This window comes from Drosophila eugracilis, unplaced genomic scaffold (assembly GCF_018153835.1).
Source record: "Drosophila eugracilis isolate 14026-0451.02 unplaced genomic scaffold, ASM1815383v1 contig_2167, whole genome shotgun sequence".
Lineage (NCBI taxonomy): Eukaryota > Metazoa > Arthropoda > Insecta > Diptera > Drosophilidae > Drosophila > Drosophila eugracilis.
This window is the reverse complement of record NW_024573052.1, coordinates 2,183,003-2,201,644: the sequence shown is the minus strand read 5'-3', so window position 1 is coordinate 2,201,644 and position 18,642 is coordinate 2,183,003. Positions and strand designations below refer to the sequence as shown.

Below are 18,642 nucleotides of genomic sequence, written 5' to 3'. Positions count from 1 at the left end.
TGCAAGTTAATAGGTTTTTCTTCTTTTTATTCAAGCAATTTAAAAGTTTTTCGGGTTTGTCCATTGTACATAGAACTATTTATTTTGTGTTCTCCTTTCACTAATTTATCAAATAAATATAATTTCCATTCTAGGCTGCCATTAATTTATTTTTCATTCGACTTTAACATGGACTCTTGAAATAATTTACAAATACACGTACAATTAAGGGATTTCTTCTTAATTTTGTATCATATTATATGATTTATATAGCCTTTGTTCCTTTTTGTTTTATTTTACTTTGCAGAGACCTAAAAAAAGTCATATTCCATTTAAAGTTATGCTTTTTAGTAAATACGTTTTCATTTGATTTATATAAAGCGCGACCATATTTGATATACATTTATATTTTGTATATAGAGTCGTAAACACGTATGCAGTTACTCTTGTGTGTGTGTGTGTGTGTGTATTTTGTCTTTTATATAGGTTTTCCATTTTTGGGTATGTCTTGCATATCGTTTACTAACAAAGGTACCTAAGATTTGCATTAGATGTGATTCAATTATCCTTTATTCGAAGAGACGATCAAATGGCCTGGAAACGCCGACCTCTTCCGGCTACATTTTCCATTTTTCCTTTAGTTTTTTTTTGTATGTCTTGTGAGATGTGAAACATGATATTAGTGTGGTTCTTTTTTTGGACTTGACTTGATGCAACTTTATATATTTGATTCTTAATTGCTTAACGTTTTAGGTTTGTTTTGTTAGTGTGACTGGTAGCTTAAAAGGTAAAGAAAAGGGGTACTTTTTCATTGGTAATCATAATAAAAAGAAGAGCACTGTGCGCCTGACTGTTTCTTTTTCTCTTTGCTAATTTTATTCGTTTATAGTTATTTGTAATTGTATTTATGCTTGTTTGGTAAAAGTAAATAACACAGCGTTTTGTATGCAAATTAAAATTAAATTTGTGTTTCCTTCATTTACATTAAACAATTGTTTTGAACAAAAAAAACAGAACGCATTTTATGGCCTCGCAAAACAATAAAAATGAGTAAATTAGGTATAGTAAAACTTAAAGCGATGCGAAAACAATTCTGATGCCCGTCTCAAATGATATAAATTGCACTCGGAACACATGACGGATCTTCCAGGGGCTGGCCATACACCTCTTACAATCAAGTTATATATTACATACAAGTTACTTATTGTACACACTAGGGATTGGCTGCCGAACGCGCAGATACGCCCGATTATTCGATTGCATATAGCTGGGTAGCGAACATAATGCAAGCAGTATTATATGGTTTTCGATCTGGATATTACACATATAGATGAAATATTTCAAGCTTTACCACCGTCTTGGTTGGGAGCCTTGCAACTGGCTTCAGATGCATTTATCATTAATATATATATATATTAAGCTTAGTTGGAGTTGGAGTCAGCTCTATAACAATACGAATGCTCATTAGTATAAATATCATCTTCGAAGTTTTTGGGAGAAAGAATGGTGGCGGAGATGTGAGTATTATTTTTGCCACGGGGAGGACTGGCTTAATCGTTATAGCGCGCTCTCCGTAAATATTTCGTTAGATATATATGTGTGTCTATATATGTATTATATGTATGTATTTTGTTGCATATTTTTGATCTATCGGGGATCGGCAAAGAAGATCCACTATCTTCCAAAGAGAACTCCCATTTTGGTGTCCAAAATATCAGACACTCATAGGAATGATCTCAAAGCAATAGATATTTCGGGCTCCTTCTTCTTGGAAATCTTGCTCCTCCTGAAGGCAGGCAATTGCTTCGCCTGAGTACACAGATTGCATTTAAACGATAATTTAAAGTACAAACTAATCATTAAATTATGTGTGTTGTGTGTGTGTGGGTGTGTGTATATGCAAGTTCTATATAGATGTACGGTATAATTGTATAAACACAGACAGAGAGATAGAGCGATAGCTAGGGTTCCTAATCCTCGGCTGATACTACGGCTGATGGGCTTATGTGGGGCAGAGCACCTTCAGTATGTAGTCCGTGAGAAGGGCTGGCACCGTCGGGCTGTCCTCGTTGATGGCCTTGAGAACTGTAAGAGATCGAAGTTTTGGTATTAGAACGTCTTCAAAATTATTCTCCCAAATACTTACTCTTGATCAGGACCTGCAGGGACTGGTTGTTGGGCGTACCGTTCTCCAGGTGATACGGAATGACAGTGGTCAAGTACTTGGGCTCAGGACCTACAATGGGGACAAAGGGTTTCATTAAATAAGCAACTCTGAACTTGATGGGTTCACGAAACTCACCCTGGAACTTGCCGCGCTTCTTTTCCACATGGTACTGTCGCCGCTTGTTCTGGACGGCCAGGAGGAGCGAAATGAAAGAGTTCTTCAGCTCCTTTTCGAATTCCAGCTCGTCGCGCAGGGCCAGCTCGTTGATGAGCGTCTCGCTGAGCTCCTGGATCAGCACTTCCATCTCCATGTACAGTTCATTCAATTGTGTCGTGGTCAGATATTGCAGTTCTGCAAAGAAGTGTTAGATCAAAATTTCGGTATATCTAAATGGAATAGGGTTCTTACTTTCCGCGTAGAGGGGCGCTCCCAGGACCTCCCGCGCCTTCTCGATGACCTCTGAATCGCAGGTCTCCGGCTCGTCCAGCGGGCTCTCGGCCTCGTCCATGATGTCGTCGATCTCCTTGATGACCTCCTCCACCGTCTTGATCGGCTGGTCGTCCATATCCCCGTTCAATCCATTAAGGATCAGGGCATGCATGTCTAGGTCGTTGGCCACCGCTTCGTCCTCGCTGGCCAAATCATTGAACTCATCGCCTGGAGTCTGTGCATCCAGGCCTGATCCAGATCCGGAGCCTGATCCGTTACTGTGTGGATATGCCTGGCTCTGGTGGTGCAGCTGCTGTTGTTGGTTGCGCGCCTGCTGTTGCTGCTTCTTGGAGTTTGGGATCTGGCCCAGATTCAAGGTGGGCATGTGCATCTGACGGGTGTACGACTTGGACCAGTCGATGGGCAGAATATTGCCGAAATTGCCAGTGATGGTCCACCACATTCTGAAGGGAGAAAGCAAAAATGTATTACCATATCGAAACTACAATTTGAATAAGTTTTTCTGCCAAGAAAGTGGACTCCTGAGCTCAAGGCTTTCTTTAAGATTTACGTTGCAAGCGAAAGAAATGCCATTTATTGGAGTGCCTTGGCAGTCAGTAATGAGTTTTTTCCTTTCATCATCATCTCATTCTTTGCATAGCACTTTGCACCTCCTTGCACCACATTTTCCCCGCCCTGGAGGCATGCCTAGTTGGACCACAAAACTCGAGAGCTTGTACTTATCGGGCGTGCGGGCGTGGTGGTGCTAGTGTAGTTGGTGGGTGGTGCTGGCGTGGAATAGAACTGGCGCAATAAACTGCCAAGTGCTGGTGGCTTTTTTCTATGGGAGGCCTAAGCAACTGACAAATTGCCTTGCAGGCAATCATGCACATCATTCCCGGAGATAATGAGGCAGATGCAGTGGAATCTTGGTTTTGAGAGGCAAATGTCAAAGGGAAAGTTGCGTACAAACATACAGTGGCACTTCATATTATATTCAGATTATCTGTCACTGCAATCATTACCCTTCCTCCGCTTTGGATTCCCTTGGCCTTTGGCAATGAGCCCATATTTATTGCCAGAAGAGTTAGTCAGTTTTTCAGACAGTTTGTCTGTTTCGAGTTTGCTGGCACATTTGCTATCAAATTTCATGATCATTGCCAATCATTTAATTGCCCGTCGGCTGTTCCCCCACTTTGGCCACCGATTTTCCACTTCTCAGTAGATTTTCCCCATAATTATTCATGCTCTACATTGCCAGGCAATTGACTGCACTTTGCCGATTAGTTGAAGATGAGTCGGTCACTTAAGGCGAGGAAAGCCAAGTGGAATGTGGAAATCTACTGCTCTGCTGATGGAAAATCTAGCCTAGAATCTAGAATCAGCCAAAAGGTCTAATACTATATGAAACCTTCGGTAAACAATAGGAAAATCAATTTGGAAATGTATGTCAAGCAGCAGTTAGCCAGATTTGCATTTCACTCTTCATTTTATGGTAACCAAAAAATAGGGCAAACGAACTTCCGTGCATCATTTTGCACGAAGAGAGCAAATGTTTTTTATGACAACAATGGGAATTTATTTTTAAATTCCAGCCATCATTTTTATGGAACCACCACCTCTCCCCCACAATGCCCCAATGAATTTTCATATTTCACTTGATTTTTTCGCTTAAAACAAGAAAATAAAAATGCAACAACCACTGCGACGCACAGTGAGGAATTTCTGCATTTGCAAATATTGGAAAATAAAAGCAGGCAAATAAAACAAGAAACAAAAACAGATGCTAAGAGAAATTGTTCGTGACAACACGCGGGGGGCGCTGATTATCGTTATGGGCCGGGGGTATGGGTAGGGGCTTCAGCGGGGCCTAAGAGGTAACTGCGTCAGGTAAACTAGCATATATAGACAGTGCGTTTCATGAGCATCACTATTTATCTGTTCTCGGGTGCAAAACTATGAATGCAAGCATTTGGAATTCCAACTTAAGCGATTAGTCAACATCTGTCTAGATCTAAGCGAAGTGATAGCTTAGTCATACAGTTTTGGAACGGACTGTAGCGTACAGCCACACTAATAAATATGTGAATTTGTCTAGTGCAGGGGCTGTATCTCTGTTCGGTATGTGTCGAGGCCGCTATATAATTTATATATATATACATATATCTCTCTACGTGCCAGTGATGTGGGCAACACTTTTGGAGCACACAATGGTGTTGGTCGGCGGAGACGAAGAGGCGGACAGATTACGAATGAATATTTAAACTGCCATCAAAGCGAACTAATTACGGAGCACTCACTCCGCCAAGTGAACAACAACTCTTTCAGGAAAGCCGGACAACGGGACAGCCGGACCCGGCTAATCTAACTCGGAAATGGAATGACCGACCGGGTATCAAGTGAATTTATACGCACTAAAATTGACACATCACAATTTGTGTTGGCCGTTCAGTCTCAGAATTTGGGTCACAGCGGATGAGTTGGCATCGTTAGGGGTTCAGAAATAATGGGCTATGACCTTGTTTAGAACATTTTCCCCATATATCTTAATAAGAAATATGTTATATCGTATTGCATTTAGTTACAAGGAAAAATCAATCTGTTTTCACTTTGATATCTTATGAAGAACCTCTCTGAGTTCCCAGTTCTTCATCTGCAGAGCTCATTTCCTTATCGCTGACAACCAATTCAGATTGCAGCCCCAACTCATTGGCTACTGCTCCGCGTTCCATTGGCATTCCACAAGTTTCCATCATCGACTCGGGCAATTAGTGCACAGACTCACACGCACCCATCGGCAATTATAATTACGGGCTTCATGTATTATGGAGATGGGATCTACCCACTGCCCACTTATCTTAACCGTGCCCCGAACTCTTTTTCGGGGGCACTATTGTTATCTTTCGGGGCTAGAGGCGTGCCACTTCCAGCCGCTGGGCAGTCGAATGTGAGTATTTGAATGCGGGGCCTGGTGCCACATGTTCACATGTCCGACAATTAGCAGTTTTAGTCTCGAAAAACGCCCCACCAAACGAAACATGAGCTCATCATTTGGACAAACATCATATTTAATAACAATTGGGGAGGGGTCGTTGAATGCCTCAAGAGCCGAAGACTTAAATACTCTTTTTGTCTTCTCTGATTATAAGTTATTTGTGATCTTCAGTGTGTCAGTGATCAGCCTAAAATATTCTAATTAGATTAATCAACGATGGCAAACTAGCACTTTAACTAAACTTTTGCTTAAAAGTCGTAAAGCCATTTGCTTAGGGTAAAAAAGCAATGAAATTGAAAATAAACAACAGTTTTTGTTGATTAAAATTTATGATGAAAGGGAAATATTTTAATGAATTTTAATTGTGTGTACTTAGATAAATTCATGTCTCCAGCCGATGAATCAGCGCCGCACAAATTAGCCATCCGATCATGATGACGTCCATGATGATGATGATGATGATGGTGGCCAGTCAAACTGGCCAAGTGTCCCCTACCATCAGCCCTTCACTTCCCCCTTTATATTTTCACTCAATTGGCTTCGTTTCGCCCACGCTGTGTGTTGACTGTTTTTCTCTTCTTTTTTGTTGTATTTTTTTTTTAGATAATAATGCTTTGCATTTTTTGGCTCTCTTCCTGAGTTTTGGCTGCCACGATATTGGAATTTCATAGGAAATGAATTATTTGGTGAGGCTATTATTCACTATGAAATGACTTTCTAATACGATTGGAGATATTTTTTAATGGCATTCAAAGGGAAATGGAAAATTGTGAGGCTATGAAGGTGTCGTTATAGAGACCCAAGTTTTTAAACTGACAATAGAGGTAGCAAACTTCATATTGACGATATTGTTCATGTAATTAAGAGATATCTTTCTATTTATCCTGAACTTTTGATTGATCATAATAAGGAATTCCACCACAAACCGATTGAGGTAAGCCATCTTTCCACCAGTTATGAGCTCTAGAAGTTAACATTTGGGTCATCATTCTGCAAGCTAACGAAACCTATAGTATCTATGTTAACTGTTTTTCTAATCAAATACTATTTAATAGCTGAAAATACCAATTAAAGGGCGGACCCAGGGAGGGGGAGCAGGGCGCTATCAGGTTTCCCAAGCAGTTTTACCATTTGAAATGCTGCTTTTCGACGGCTATTGTTGTCTTTATTCGGTTGTTTTGTATTTTTAAGGTTCGTTCACACGTATTTTCACTCAACCACATCGCGCTCCACAATCGCACTTAATTTTCGGCAACTTGCAGCTATATTAGATCCTATAGACTACTTAATGCTCTTTAATGACTTCTAAATCAAAATAGCTCAAAAAATATTATAATTTGGGTTTATCCCAAAACAAATAGAAAGATGAAAAAACCAAACGAGTTTAAATGACTTTTTACATGAACATTAGCCAAGCCTTTTGGTATATCTTATTTCTCTCAGTGAAATCAAACGAAATCAAGGAAAGGGGGAGAGTAAGACAGGTAAATCGGTTGGATTTTGGGGTGCTAGGTTTTTTTTTGTTTGTTGCTGTTACATTGTTCATTGTGCGGAGTGTGAAAGTTTTCGCTTTTTCCCTTTACCTTTCCCTCTTCCTCGAAACTTACAGGGTGACCCTGTGCTGGTTTTTTACTCACATATGCATACAGTTGAGGCCCAAATAATAGTAGCCAAAGCTAGCAAATTATTGTGTTTTATTTTATATATATTAGTTAGTTTTCTTTACCTTTTGCTATTGTTTTCTGATTAGGTTTCCTTAACTATTGCCATCTCTAAGCTTTTTCACACGCCCACTGCCATCATTTTGGACCCAGCTGTATATATTTACTGTGACAGCAAATACATGAATAGAAAAATGCCACCACAAACTAAAACACACACTTGCAGGGTAAAAACTAAAATAAAAAAACAGCAGCAAGAGGTAGGAAAACCGAAAACCGAACCATGTCTTGCACACACTTCAAAGTGTTTCTAATTTTAGGCTGTTCACACTTTGCGTTGGCACAGGACCACATACTCATATAGCCTATGCAGTCGATCCAAATCCGAATCGAGCTGTGTGTTAATGGACGGTGTGGTGGGGTGGGGTGTGCTGTGGATGGATGGAGAATCGGGGACACAACGGTGACAAAAGCAAAGTAGTTGGGGGAGTTGCGTTCATTGCGAATTCATTTCAAGGCTACACAGCTTCAAAATCGGTCAAAAGCTATATCACTACGCGAATCCTTAAAGATAGCAACTATTATACAATTTGGTAGTTGATCTTAAACTATTTACTAAACTTAATAGCAACATCTTCATTATTTGAATTCATCTGATATGCCAGAAATTGTATGTGTAAATAAGAAAAATGTACACTTTTAAGCGAGGTTTTGGCATTTTGTTTCGGTTGCGTGCCTGGGCAAAATCAATTTATAATTAATTTGTATAAATAGGCCATTAACATTAACAAAACGCGCAAAAGAGAGAGAGAGAAACTGAGCAATGTCTATGGCTTCAGTTCGGCCTGGCTTCCATGGCGATCTAACAGCGTCCGAAACCGCAGAAGAAAATGTTGGCAGTTATGTGGCCCATAAACATATAACAGCAAAATGCAAACAAAACAAAAACCTATAGTATACACATCTATGTTGTGTTGCGGAGGGAAAGCAACGACCGCGGAGAACCAGCTTACTGTGATGAGTAGCTGGTAGCCCCCACATATGTATCTATGAGCTCGATTCGAAGTAGATTGGCCAAAGTAACATAAAAACCTATGTCTAACGTAATATTATCGGAGTATATCGGGGAAAAGTATTATAATTTCATATTGAAAGTCCGGTTGCATCCGGGAATGTGCCGAGATGTCAGTCAGTTAAGTAAGCACGTTATGCAAAGGATTTATTCAAACAAAGAGCAGACAGTCGCCCCCGCAGGCGACGGCTTTGTTGTTTTCAAATCAAGGACTGTTACGAGTCGTCTGTCGGCGGAGCATTCGTTGGAGCATCCTTGGCGCATCCTTGGAGCACCATGGCACCCACTTTCCACTCTTTCAACTCATTGTCAGAGTCAGAGATGCAACTTCAGGTACAGATACAGATACATTTATACAGATGCCTTTGCAAAGGCTCATCTCAATTATACAATACTCGTCCTTAGCTCTCTGGGCCCCAATTTTCCCCTATTTCTTTTTCTCTCTTTTCTCAGAGTTTTGTCCTTGACTGTATTCCAAATGTTATTTTGTTTGTTTGCCCTGTTATTGTTGATGATGTAATATTGCCGCAGGCTTCCGCCTCGCTCGTGGGTTTGCGCCGGATTAGTCATCCTGATATATCTCGTCGATGGCAGTCAGACATTTCTAATATTCGAATGGCGCCCCAAAAACAGTAGCCGAAAAGTTTCTCCTTGGAAAATTGAGAGAGGTTAGGTCAGGCAATTAGCATTCGGGGTGTGGGCAGGTACTGTGGGTGTTTGTGTGCCTAGTTGTGGATGGCTTGTGTCCCCGGGCGACGCCTCACAAACAATGCCTAAAAGGTTAATGTCCTTTGGCCCTCTTGGCTTTAGACTGCAGCCAACCCCTAAAAGCCTGGTCCGAAAAGTCGTTGTGACCAGAAAATGGCACTCATGCAATTTACCCAACCCATAGCCACCCCTTAGTTCCTTCTGCCTACTTTAATGCATTCAAATTGATAAGTATTCAGCGTTATTTCCCTCCTTTCCGCAAAACACGCATACGACACGATGTCGGCATGACTCATCCGTCGGATACGGAACTACCCAACTAGTGTTACTGTCGCACAGCACACAGAGAAAAATAAGCGAAGAAAACACTCTTGTAGAGTAGTAGAAAAATATAAAATACAAAAACAGATCGAAATATTTCAATGAGATAAAGTTTACATAAGTCTTTGTTATATACAAAAACTTTTCCTGTGCATACACTTTTCTATTTATTTTCCCTTCAAATATTTTCTCTGTGCATAAATTTTATTATTGTTTTTATTTGCCACTTATGTCAGAGGGCTGTTATTTTGCCCGCTAGGCCGTGTCCTGTTAACCAACCCCCAGTCATACATCCCCTGCTGCCGTCACATGTGATTATTTATAGCAGAGACCTTCTTAATTGATTACCATGCAGCTCAGTGGCTGCCCTCGCCCTCGAGTCAAGTCAAGACTTTAAAGAAAGCCCTATCAGAGCTTGAGTTTGGGCTGCCAAGGGAAAGAAAGTCCTTGGCTAATCCTGCAATTGTCAGCCAATGAACCCAATTTCAAAGTTGAGTTTCAGCTTGGAGCAGTTCCGACGTATTAAGTTAAGGCTGTGAAGTTGCTTGAATCTACCCACAAGATTCAGATGTCTTATTCGTCCTTCTAGACTCGCTTTTAAAGACCTTGCCTTATTAGAAATGATTTAATAGTAAAAGGCCGCAAACTCGTCAACAGGTTCCCTAACCAAATACCAATTAAGAGCAATCAACGCTTCGGCATTTATTTAGCTGCAGCTAGATGAGCCTGCTGATGCAAGATCTCGAGTGCCGAGTGTCGAGTGTTGAGTATCGAGTGGCATTGCGTGTGGTCAATTAATAAGCGAATGCTCTAATCGATCTGACTTGGTAGATCGCCAAGATCGCGATCGACCAAAGCCGCACAGACTCTGTGAATCGAACTGCTCCAGCTGCAAGCTGGCCAGATGGAAAGAAACAGCTTTTGGCATTTGCCGTAAATGGTTGCGAACAAGTTTTTTCAACACACACTGGTAATAATGCTTACAGTCAACGTAAAAAATGCACCAAAAAGATGATCACCGTTGGGTAATACACCAGGCAATCAGCTATGCAAGATGGCAAGCTCAAGAGTCATCTTCAAGCTTCAGGAGCATATTTGTAAATTTAATGTTGTTTAACTGAAACTATTAAACTTGAAAGGTCTGTCAATTGTAAATTATGGTAGAACATGAAGAGCGGACACTCTATTCCGTTTTAAGTACGACATGCGGCAGATGCAAGTTGTGCACCCGAAGCTGCAACGACGGCAGGATGCAGGACATTGACCTCTGCTGCGAAACAGGAATCGATTGAGGTCTTGGGGATTTGGCCGCAAAAGTAGGTCGCCAGCAACAATTCAATTATGAGCAAAAAATCACAATCGGCACCATGTCGCGTGTGTTTCGCGCGAAAGAAACCGAACCGGAAGAATGCTGACCATATGGAGCACATTTCGTATATGCCGTAAACCCCAGCTGTACTTGGCATATGGTCAGCTCGAGTGCTAATCGTGCCAGTACTACGTAGCACGTATTATACGCTTTAAGATGGAGTCTCAATACTTTGGGAACAACCTTATTGTGATTATTGCGATAATTATATATGGTGAACTATGTGAATATTCAATAGAACTAGAATCTTTAGTTGTAGAATCTTTGGCAACACTCAAGTAAATCCTGTTGAGCTGCCATTAGAATTATTGCTCTGCAAGAGTGCTCCAATTATCTTGGAGTATGAGCTTGTCCCCCTGCAAAGAGCTTTTCCATGTTGAAGCAAAATTGGACTTTGGTCGGAACCGAACTTCGTCCTTGGAGCAGCTGCCACTAATCAGAGCGGAATGCAGTTGAAAACTTGGCCAGTATCAGTAGGAAGAGAGAGAGAGAGAGAATGAGGGGGCTGTTAGCACAGGATAGTTTCTCCAAAGGGGACTGAAACAATAGAGCGACCTTCTGCCCTGGCAAACTCTATCAGCACAATTTCCACAGAAACATTATTAAATAAAGTAAATATTGACAGCAGGCGTAGCGTCGCAGTTGCGTTTAACGCGGCAAAGCACAAGAATTTGCTTACATCTGGGGTAGACTATACAATATCCTATGTTCATCATTGGGTTATAGGTTCTTGGGTAAACTGAAGCTTTTATTTCTGGTTCTCAGTTGGAAATTCTCTCTTTCATTTTGAATAAACTTAACTAAAGGCAGACCTTTCTTCATTATACATATATTGTTTACTAACCTCTGATTCAAATCTGGAACACATCTAGTTCAAAATGCCGATAATACACAATTTCTACTGTGAGAGGAGCAGCGCACAGGCAGTGACAGTTAGTTGGGCAGCACAAGATGCACTCGTGTGGGTGCCAAAAGGATGGGAAGGGGTAGCAGAGAAAGGTAGGGATAGAGAGACTGCAAGAGAGCGAAGGGGAAGGGGACAAGGTGAGAGCGGTGGCAATGAATACTCGTAAAATGAAAAACGCAATTAAGACAAACTGCAGCAGAGCGAACGACTTCGGTTGACTGCGCTGCTGCAGAGTTTTGTCATCTCTCCACTCATTTCCAAGCATCCATGGAAAGGGAAATGTGGAAAGAGGAATGGGAATGTACGAGGGCAAAGCATCTGCATAGAGGTTAAACAAGAATCACGAAGAAAGAGCAAAAGCAAAGAGTTATTCATTCTGATTTACAGAAAACAACAAATATATATTATTTATTCCAGCCATTTATGGCTTGAATTTCATTTCGATCTTTTCTGAATATTTTACAAATATTTTGAACAAACATGTGTTGTCAGATATTTAAGTACAGTGAATATACGTACATAGGTAGAGCTCAATTTAAATTTATAGAAGATTACTTTTAAATATTATTATAAAAGTATCTAAAAATTGATAGATAGATTCGAATGAAATCGGCATTTCTTGGGGAGCCCTGAAAAAGATATTAGTTAACAAAATGCCGACGAGACTTTCATGATCGTTAGATCAGACGCCAGGGTACCCCTTAGCGGCTGTCCACAGTGTGTTTATTTATTTGCACAGGATGTGAGTGAGTATTTGCGCTCGTAAACACACACATACATACTCATGGATCGCGGGTGTGCACGCGATTATCAAATTTATGGCTGATGTCAGCCAAGGGGGAAAGAGAAAGAAAGACAGCGACATGGAGCTATATATGTATAATACGTATAAATATATATATGTAGTATTGTTATTCGCTTTTTGCTTGGTTGCCAGTCGACATCGAAGTCCAATCTTTGAAAGCTGGAAAGTGAAGCTGCCCCAACCCCTTAAACCCTTAACCCCTTACACGACTCTCGATTCCCTGGCCAACGCTCCATGAAGTGTTTATCTAGCCACTAGATGTAACATGATTTATTGCCTCTCTCTTAGTCTGATTGTCGACATAAGTGGATCAGCGTTATAATGGGGCTACCACTACGGCGGTACTACAAGGTCTGCAGGGTGATATGCAGGGTGCCACCGCTGCATCCGTGTACAAGGCGCAACAGTCTCCGAAAAACAGAGTAAAACTGCGAACAGCAAAAACTCCTGGCACTTTTATCGATCCAACAAGAAAGCACCATTCAACCACCCACCCTTCGCGGTCCGGGCAGGATTACGTCGTTATGTGGCGCCGGGCTTGAAAACGCCAGCCAGGGATGGGTGGGTGGTCAGGGGCCAGGGGTCAGGGGTTACGGGGTAGCGGGATGAGTTTGGAGCATGCGCATTTAACATGCGCAGCGTCGTAATAGACACGAAAGCCCAAATACGCAAAACATCGCAGAATGCACTTTACATAACTATGGAATTGTTATTATTGCATGCGGCATCCTTACGCCAGGTTAATACTTTACCGGAAAATATACCAACAGATAAACTACAATACAAATCAATTTAATTAAATATTATAGTATTATCTGATAGAAGCACCTAGTTATTGACTACTTTTGGTTACCGAAATTAATATTGGATTTCTTGTTTTTATTATTTGGCAACGAAATTAGTTTCTTGGTTCCTTATATTATGCATTTGCTCTATGAGTAAAGTTAATAAGAAACTGAAAGTACATATACTCACTGGCATTCGTTCATGATCTCCTCCTGACTGCGCACTTGCACTGGAGCCAGCTCCTCAACGTTCTCCTCGTAGTTACCGAAACACTTGGTTATCTTCTCGTCGAACGTGTTGACTAGATCCTCTAAGCTTCCGCCGAAGGTTTCCGTAAAGTTGTCTACATGGTCGCCGACAGCGAGGGATCGCTTCTCCAGGCCATCCAGACCAGAGCCTGTCCCTTCACCCGGCACTAGTCCCACATCGGACAAGCCGAGATCTATGACCGATCCGCACTGCAGCGTGTTGCAATTGGGGCTTATGGAGCCAGCTCCTCCTACGCCTCCACCGTTCTTGCTCACGTGCGCATCACGAACAGCATCCTCTAGGAGCCGAAGCTTGGCCGCATCGGGCTTGCCGCCGGAAGAGGAGTCCTTCAGATTCAGGTTCAGCGTGTCGTTAAGGGCGTTCTGATTCGAGATGAAGTCACAGCCGCCCCACTCGTCCGTCTCCTCGAACTTCGCCAACGGAGCCTCAAATTTTAGCTCAGCCATTTTGGTGCCGAGGTCACGCATGGCACGCGAAAAGGATTCTCTCAAGGATTCGGCGGATTCCCCTTCCGATTCCGATTGGACTTTTTGGGGCAGTGTTTACTTGCGCGCTTCCCTTATATTTCACACAAACACTTTTCCTTTTCCACCGACTTTTTTTGGGATGGCTGCAAAAATTTTGCAACCCCTAATTCTTGTGATGGCTTTGGGCTGGGGGTTGAGCGGGGTTTTCAGCGGGGAAAATGCCCCGGAATACTTAACTCCGGAATTCAATTTCGGGCAACTCCAATTGGACTAATTCCACTCGCCCCACGCTTGACTTTCTGTCCGTCCGGTCTGCTCACGGGCACAATAAACACCAAACAATAAAAAAAAACAAATCACTAACACTGTCGCGGCTCGGCTGCTTATGTTTTGTTTTTATAATATATGTCTTAACTTTTAGCGACTGCGCTGCTCTCTTTCAAAATTTCGACTCAGCAAAAATACAGAGCTGGAAAAGTGTAACCAGATATCGCATTACACAAATGCTCTCATACAACTAAAAACGCACTTAAAAATCCGGTGGTTTAACAATCAGCTAAATTTAAAAGCAACAAATGGCAACGCCGGGAGCTTAGCCACGACACAAGCCAGTTTTAGTGCACAAATGATGTGTCTTAATAAGCAAATAATTACCTATTTTTGCCACTACCCGGTGGCAGCACCGTCGATAACTCCTTGTATAAAATCACTCACGTTATCGGTTAGTTCAATAAAACAAAAAATTAACAAATAAAACATAAAAATAAAAGCTTTACGTTGTGACTCGCACAACGTGGACTCTAGGCACGAATGGCCAGCCGTGGGGTTGGCGCCGCTGTGGTTCACACGACGGTGACAGCCACATCGCTGACGGTGGAGACCATCACCAATGTGCTGACCACAGTGACATCGCTCCACTCGAACAGCGTCAACATCTCTAACAACAATAGCAGCAGTGCTTCGGCCCCTGGGGCAGATGGAGTGGTCGGCGATGCAGGGGGTGTGGCAGCGGCCCAAACGGACGCCAACAAGCCGATATATCCACGTCTCTTTAACCGAATCGTATTGACGCTCGAAAACAGCTTAATTCCGGAAAGTAAGATCGATGAGACGCCATCCAGCCAGGACGGCCTGGACCATGAAACGGAGAAGGACCTGCGGATACTGGGTTGTGAGCTCATCCAGACGGCGGGTATCCTACTGCGCCTGCCGCAGGTTGCCATGGCCACCGGCCAGGTTCTCTTCCAACGCTTTTTCTACTCAAAGAGTTTTGTGCGACATAACATGGAGACAGTAGCAATGAGCTGCGTGTGCCTGGCTTCCAAGATCGAGGAGGCTCCGCGGCGTATCCGGGACGTAATTAATGTGTTTCACCACATTAAGCAAGTGCGGGCGCAAAAGTAAATGATTCTATTGACAATGCCATATATACAATAATCATTTCCTTCCATTTCCTCATTTCCTGCAGGGAAATCTCGCCTATGGTATTGGATCCTTACTACACGAACCTAAAGATGCAGGTGATCAAGGCCGAACGACGCGTTCTCAAGGAACTTGGCTTCTGCGTGCATGTGAAGCATCCGCATAAGCTTATCGTTATGTATCTACAGGTTTTACAGTATGAGAAGAACGAGAAATTGATGCAGCTCTCCTGGAACTTTATGAACGATTCGTTGAGGACGGACGTCTTTATGCGGTACACACCGGAGGCTATTGCCTGCGCCTGTATCTACCTGAGTGCCCGCAAGCTCAACATACCTTTACCCAATTGTCCGGCGTGGTTTGGCATTTTTCGCGTGCCCATGGCGGACATTACGGATATCTGCTACAGGGTGATGGAGCTGTATACGCGTTCAAAGCCGGTAGTGGAGAAATTGGAGTCCGCCGTGGACGAGCTAAAGAAGCGGTACATGGATGCGCGCAACAAGACGAAGGAGGCCAACACACCTCCAGCTGTAATCACCGTGGATCGCAACAACGGCTCGCACAATGCGTGGGGTGGCTTTATACAGAGGGCGATTCCACTTCCCTTGCCCTCAGAAAAGTCACCAGAGAAGGATTCACGGTCGCGTTCGCGCTCCAGAACGCGCACTCAGTCGCGGACACCGCGCTCTCGCTCGCCAAGGTCCAGGTCGCCGAGTCGCGAGCGCACCAAGAAGTCCCACCGCAGCCGATCCTCACGCTCGCGCTCCCGATCGCCGCCGAAGCACAAGAAAAAGTCGCGCCACTACTCGAGGTCGCCAACGCGCTCCAGTTCTCCGCACAGCAAGCACAGGAAAACGTAGGTTACTACTTAGTTCTTTGGCTCCCCCTTCGACCTAACAGCTAGAGTAATGAACTCAGAAAGGCCATTGAAAATTAACTTTAAGCATTTGCCCATTTGTCATATTATAATTTTATAATCCTTACAGTAAATCGTCGCGAGAACGTTCTGAATATTACTCCAAAAAAGACCGCTCTGGGAACGCTGGCAGCAGCAACAATGCCAATGATGGAGACAAGTATCGTAACTCTAGCTCGAATTCTGGCAAGCACAGTCGTTACTCCTCACATCGCAATAGCGGTGGCGGTGGAGAAGGAAGGAGTGGAGGAGGAGGTGGCAGCGGCGGCGGCGGAGGAAGCGGGAACCACGGCAGCCGAGGTGCTCATAAGCATCGGGATGGCGATCGCTCCAGAGATCGCAAGCGCTAGGGATTGACAAACACACTCCTTTTCATTTAATTGCTTTGTATTTTACAGATTTACAGATCATTTCTGCCGATTAGTTCGATTTAGTAATTCTAATGTGTAATGTAAAAACTAACTCGGGTAAACAATAAATGTAACTCCTCAATCAAACAGCTGTTCGCCATTTGGGACGAACAAATGCCAATCTTTGGGAAACACTTTGCATATATCACAGCAATCCAACAGAGAAAGAGCATTAGAACGAGAAGGATGGTAGTCAAGGGGCAGCAGTTGAAAACCCCGAACAAGTACATTATCCTCGAGATCCGTGCCATTGCCCTGGGATTAAACATAAAATGTTGAAGCTGGATAAAGAATCGCTGGCTAATCCAGCCTAATATCTCTACTGTAAAACTAAAATGCTTAACTCTATATGGTGGTCGCGTAGGACATCAGGGCGATCGATGGGTGCGACAGAGACACGTCGCGGAACTCCTGCGTAAAGGAGAGGATGAAGAAGCTGAAAATGGTGGCAATGATCCACTCTGAAATAGAGCTGACCACGTGGAAGTACCAGCCGCCGTCCGAGGGATACCTAAAGGGGAGAGTAGAAATTAATTCATGTATGTATATAATTCAAATGTACATATATGAATATTTTGAAGATGTGATTTTGTATACGCACCACTTCCGCGGATTCTGTCCCTTGAACAGGATATGCGACATCACGCCCGTGACTGCCAATAGAATGAACAGTATTGTGCACACCACGGACATTGCTAGACGAAGGTGAGCGTAAATGCGTGTGCCCGACATGGGGAAGATTAGATACGAGATAAGCGCCTGCATCCAAAAGTATAAGGTGCCACAGCCGAAACAGCAAAAAGCTCCTATGAAGTGCACAATCCGTACATTCGTTTCCTGGAAATTGCCTACGAAACTAATGCCCACGCAGGACACCAGTCCAAACCACAGGGCCAAGCGGTTCTGGCGGAGCACCGAGGCGTCCAGGTCCGGATGGTGTTCGTAAAGTTGCAGCACATGGCGATAGCGCACGTAGATAGTAATTCCCACTGTAATGCACGAGGGATTAAATGAGAGAATTTGCAATAATGCTGTCGCATCTAATCAGCAGATGAGTCATCATCTCTGAAGACGGGATGCCGGGAGAGATACTCACGCAGAACGCTGCCTATGTTGATGAGCTGCCCGAACACACAGCTCTCAGGTGAATATGTGGCCGCATCGCTAATGTAGGGAACAGTGGGCACAACATGCCCTTCCAGAACTGCAAAAATGTACCTGAGGAGCGGAAGCAACCATCAGTTAGGCTAGATTGTCAGATAATAGCTAAGAATCGGCCACTATGTACTTACGTGCCAATGAAGGTTACCTGGAAGATCAGGAACGTGGCTACCGGCAGCAGATAAACCCTTGACATCTCGTCGTAGGATGTGGTGAATTTAGTGACGATGCACTGCAGCACTGGCCACAAAAAATGTACGTATCTAATTTAATTGCGCTGCAATATACTAAACATGGGGGTACAATGTTTGGGTCTTTAGCAGTGCTGCTAACTCAGCTGGATTATAGCTGCTGCGTATCCGCTTATTCAGCGAGATCTGATAGTATTTTAAAGCCAATAAGGGGATTCCTGATTTTTTTCACATAATACTTTGATCGGTGATTCCAATTTATTAAAAATACCTATTTAAGTTGTACTATATAATCAGTGTTTCCCATTAAATACCAGAGTTTTAACAATAATGCTATTTAAAAAAACGTGCAAAACATCTTCACCAGCTCGTACAATATATTTTACCGAGGAAAGCAACAATAACAACAAATTAGTACGACAGGGTTATCTGACATTGGAAATAATGTCCGTGCGCCTTCTATTGGCCAAGTTAGAGCTATGAAACTGAAACAAAGCCGGGATCTCTTCTGCCAGAAGGAGGTTTTTTGATTTTTTAACCATTAAATCACCACTCGTACCAAAAGAATTAGAAATATTATGTTAAATGTAGGTATATGGGTTT

General features: G+C 42.9%; 3 protein-coding genes across 3 annotated transcripts; 1 reads left to right on the top strand and 2 right to left on the bottom strand.

Annotated features, from left to right (window-relative positions):
- Nucleotides 1–10: 10 nt before the first annotated feature.
- On the bottom strand, nt 11–14,405 carry LOC108103634 (fasciculation and elongation protein zeta-2). Its single transcript, XM_017209183.2, has 5 exons — nt 13,389–14,405; nt 2,555–3,039; nt 2,282–2,497; nt 2,126–2,215; nt 11–2,064 (listed from the first exon to the last, which is right to left on the bottom strand). Exons 1-5 carry the CDS (start codon nt 13,934–13,936, stop codon nt 1,982–1,984), a joined length of 1,422 nt encoding a protein of 473 aa, XP_017064672.1. The 5' UTR covers nt 13,937–14,405; the 3' UTR covers nt 11–1,981.
- A 212-nt stretch (nt 14,406–14,617) lies between these two features.
- On the top strand, nt 14,618–16,774 carry LOC108103652 (cyclin-L1). Its single transcript, XM_017209209.1, has 3 exons — nt 14,618–15,336; nt 15,405–16,217; nt 16,348–16,774. The coding sequence occupies exons 1-3, from the start codon at nt 14,747–14,749 to the stop codon at nt 16,625–16,627; spliced, it is 1,683 nt and encodes a 560-aa protein (XP_017064698.1). The 5' UTR covers nt 14,618–14,746; the 3' UTR covers nt 16,628–16,774.
- On the bottom strand, nt 16,647–18,189 carry LOC108103654 (DNA damage-regulated autophagy modulator protein 1). Its single transcript, XM_017209210.2, has 4 exons — nt 17,980–18,189; nt 17,784–17,905; nt 17,289–17,676; nt 16,647–17,198 (listed from the first exon to the last, which is right to left on the bottom strand). Exons 1-4 carry the CDS (start codon nt 18,042–18,044, stop codon nt 17,033–17,035), a joined length of 741 nt encoding a protein of 246 aa, XP_017064699.1. The 5' UTR covers nt 18,045–18,189; the 3' UTR covers nt 16,647–17,032.
- Between the last annotated feature and the right edge of the window lie 453 nt (nt 18,190–18,642).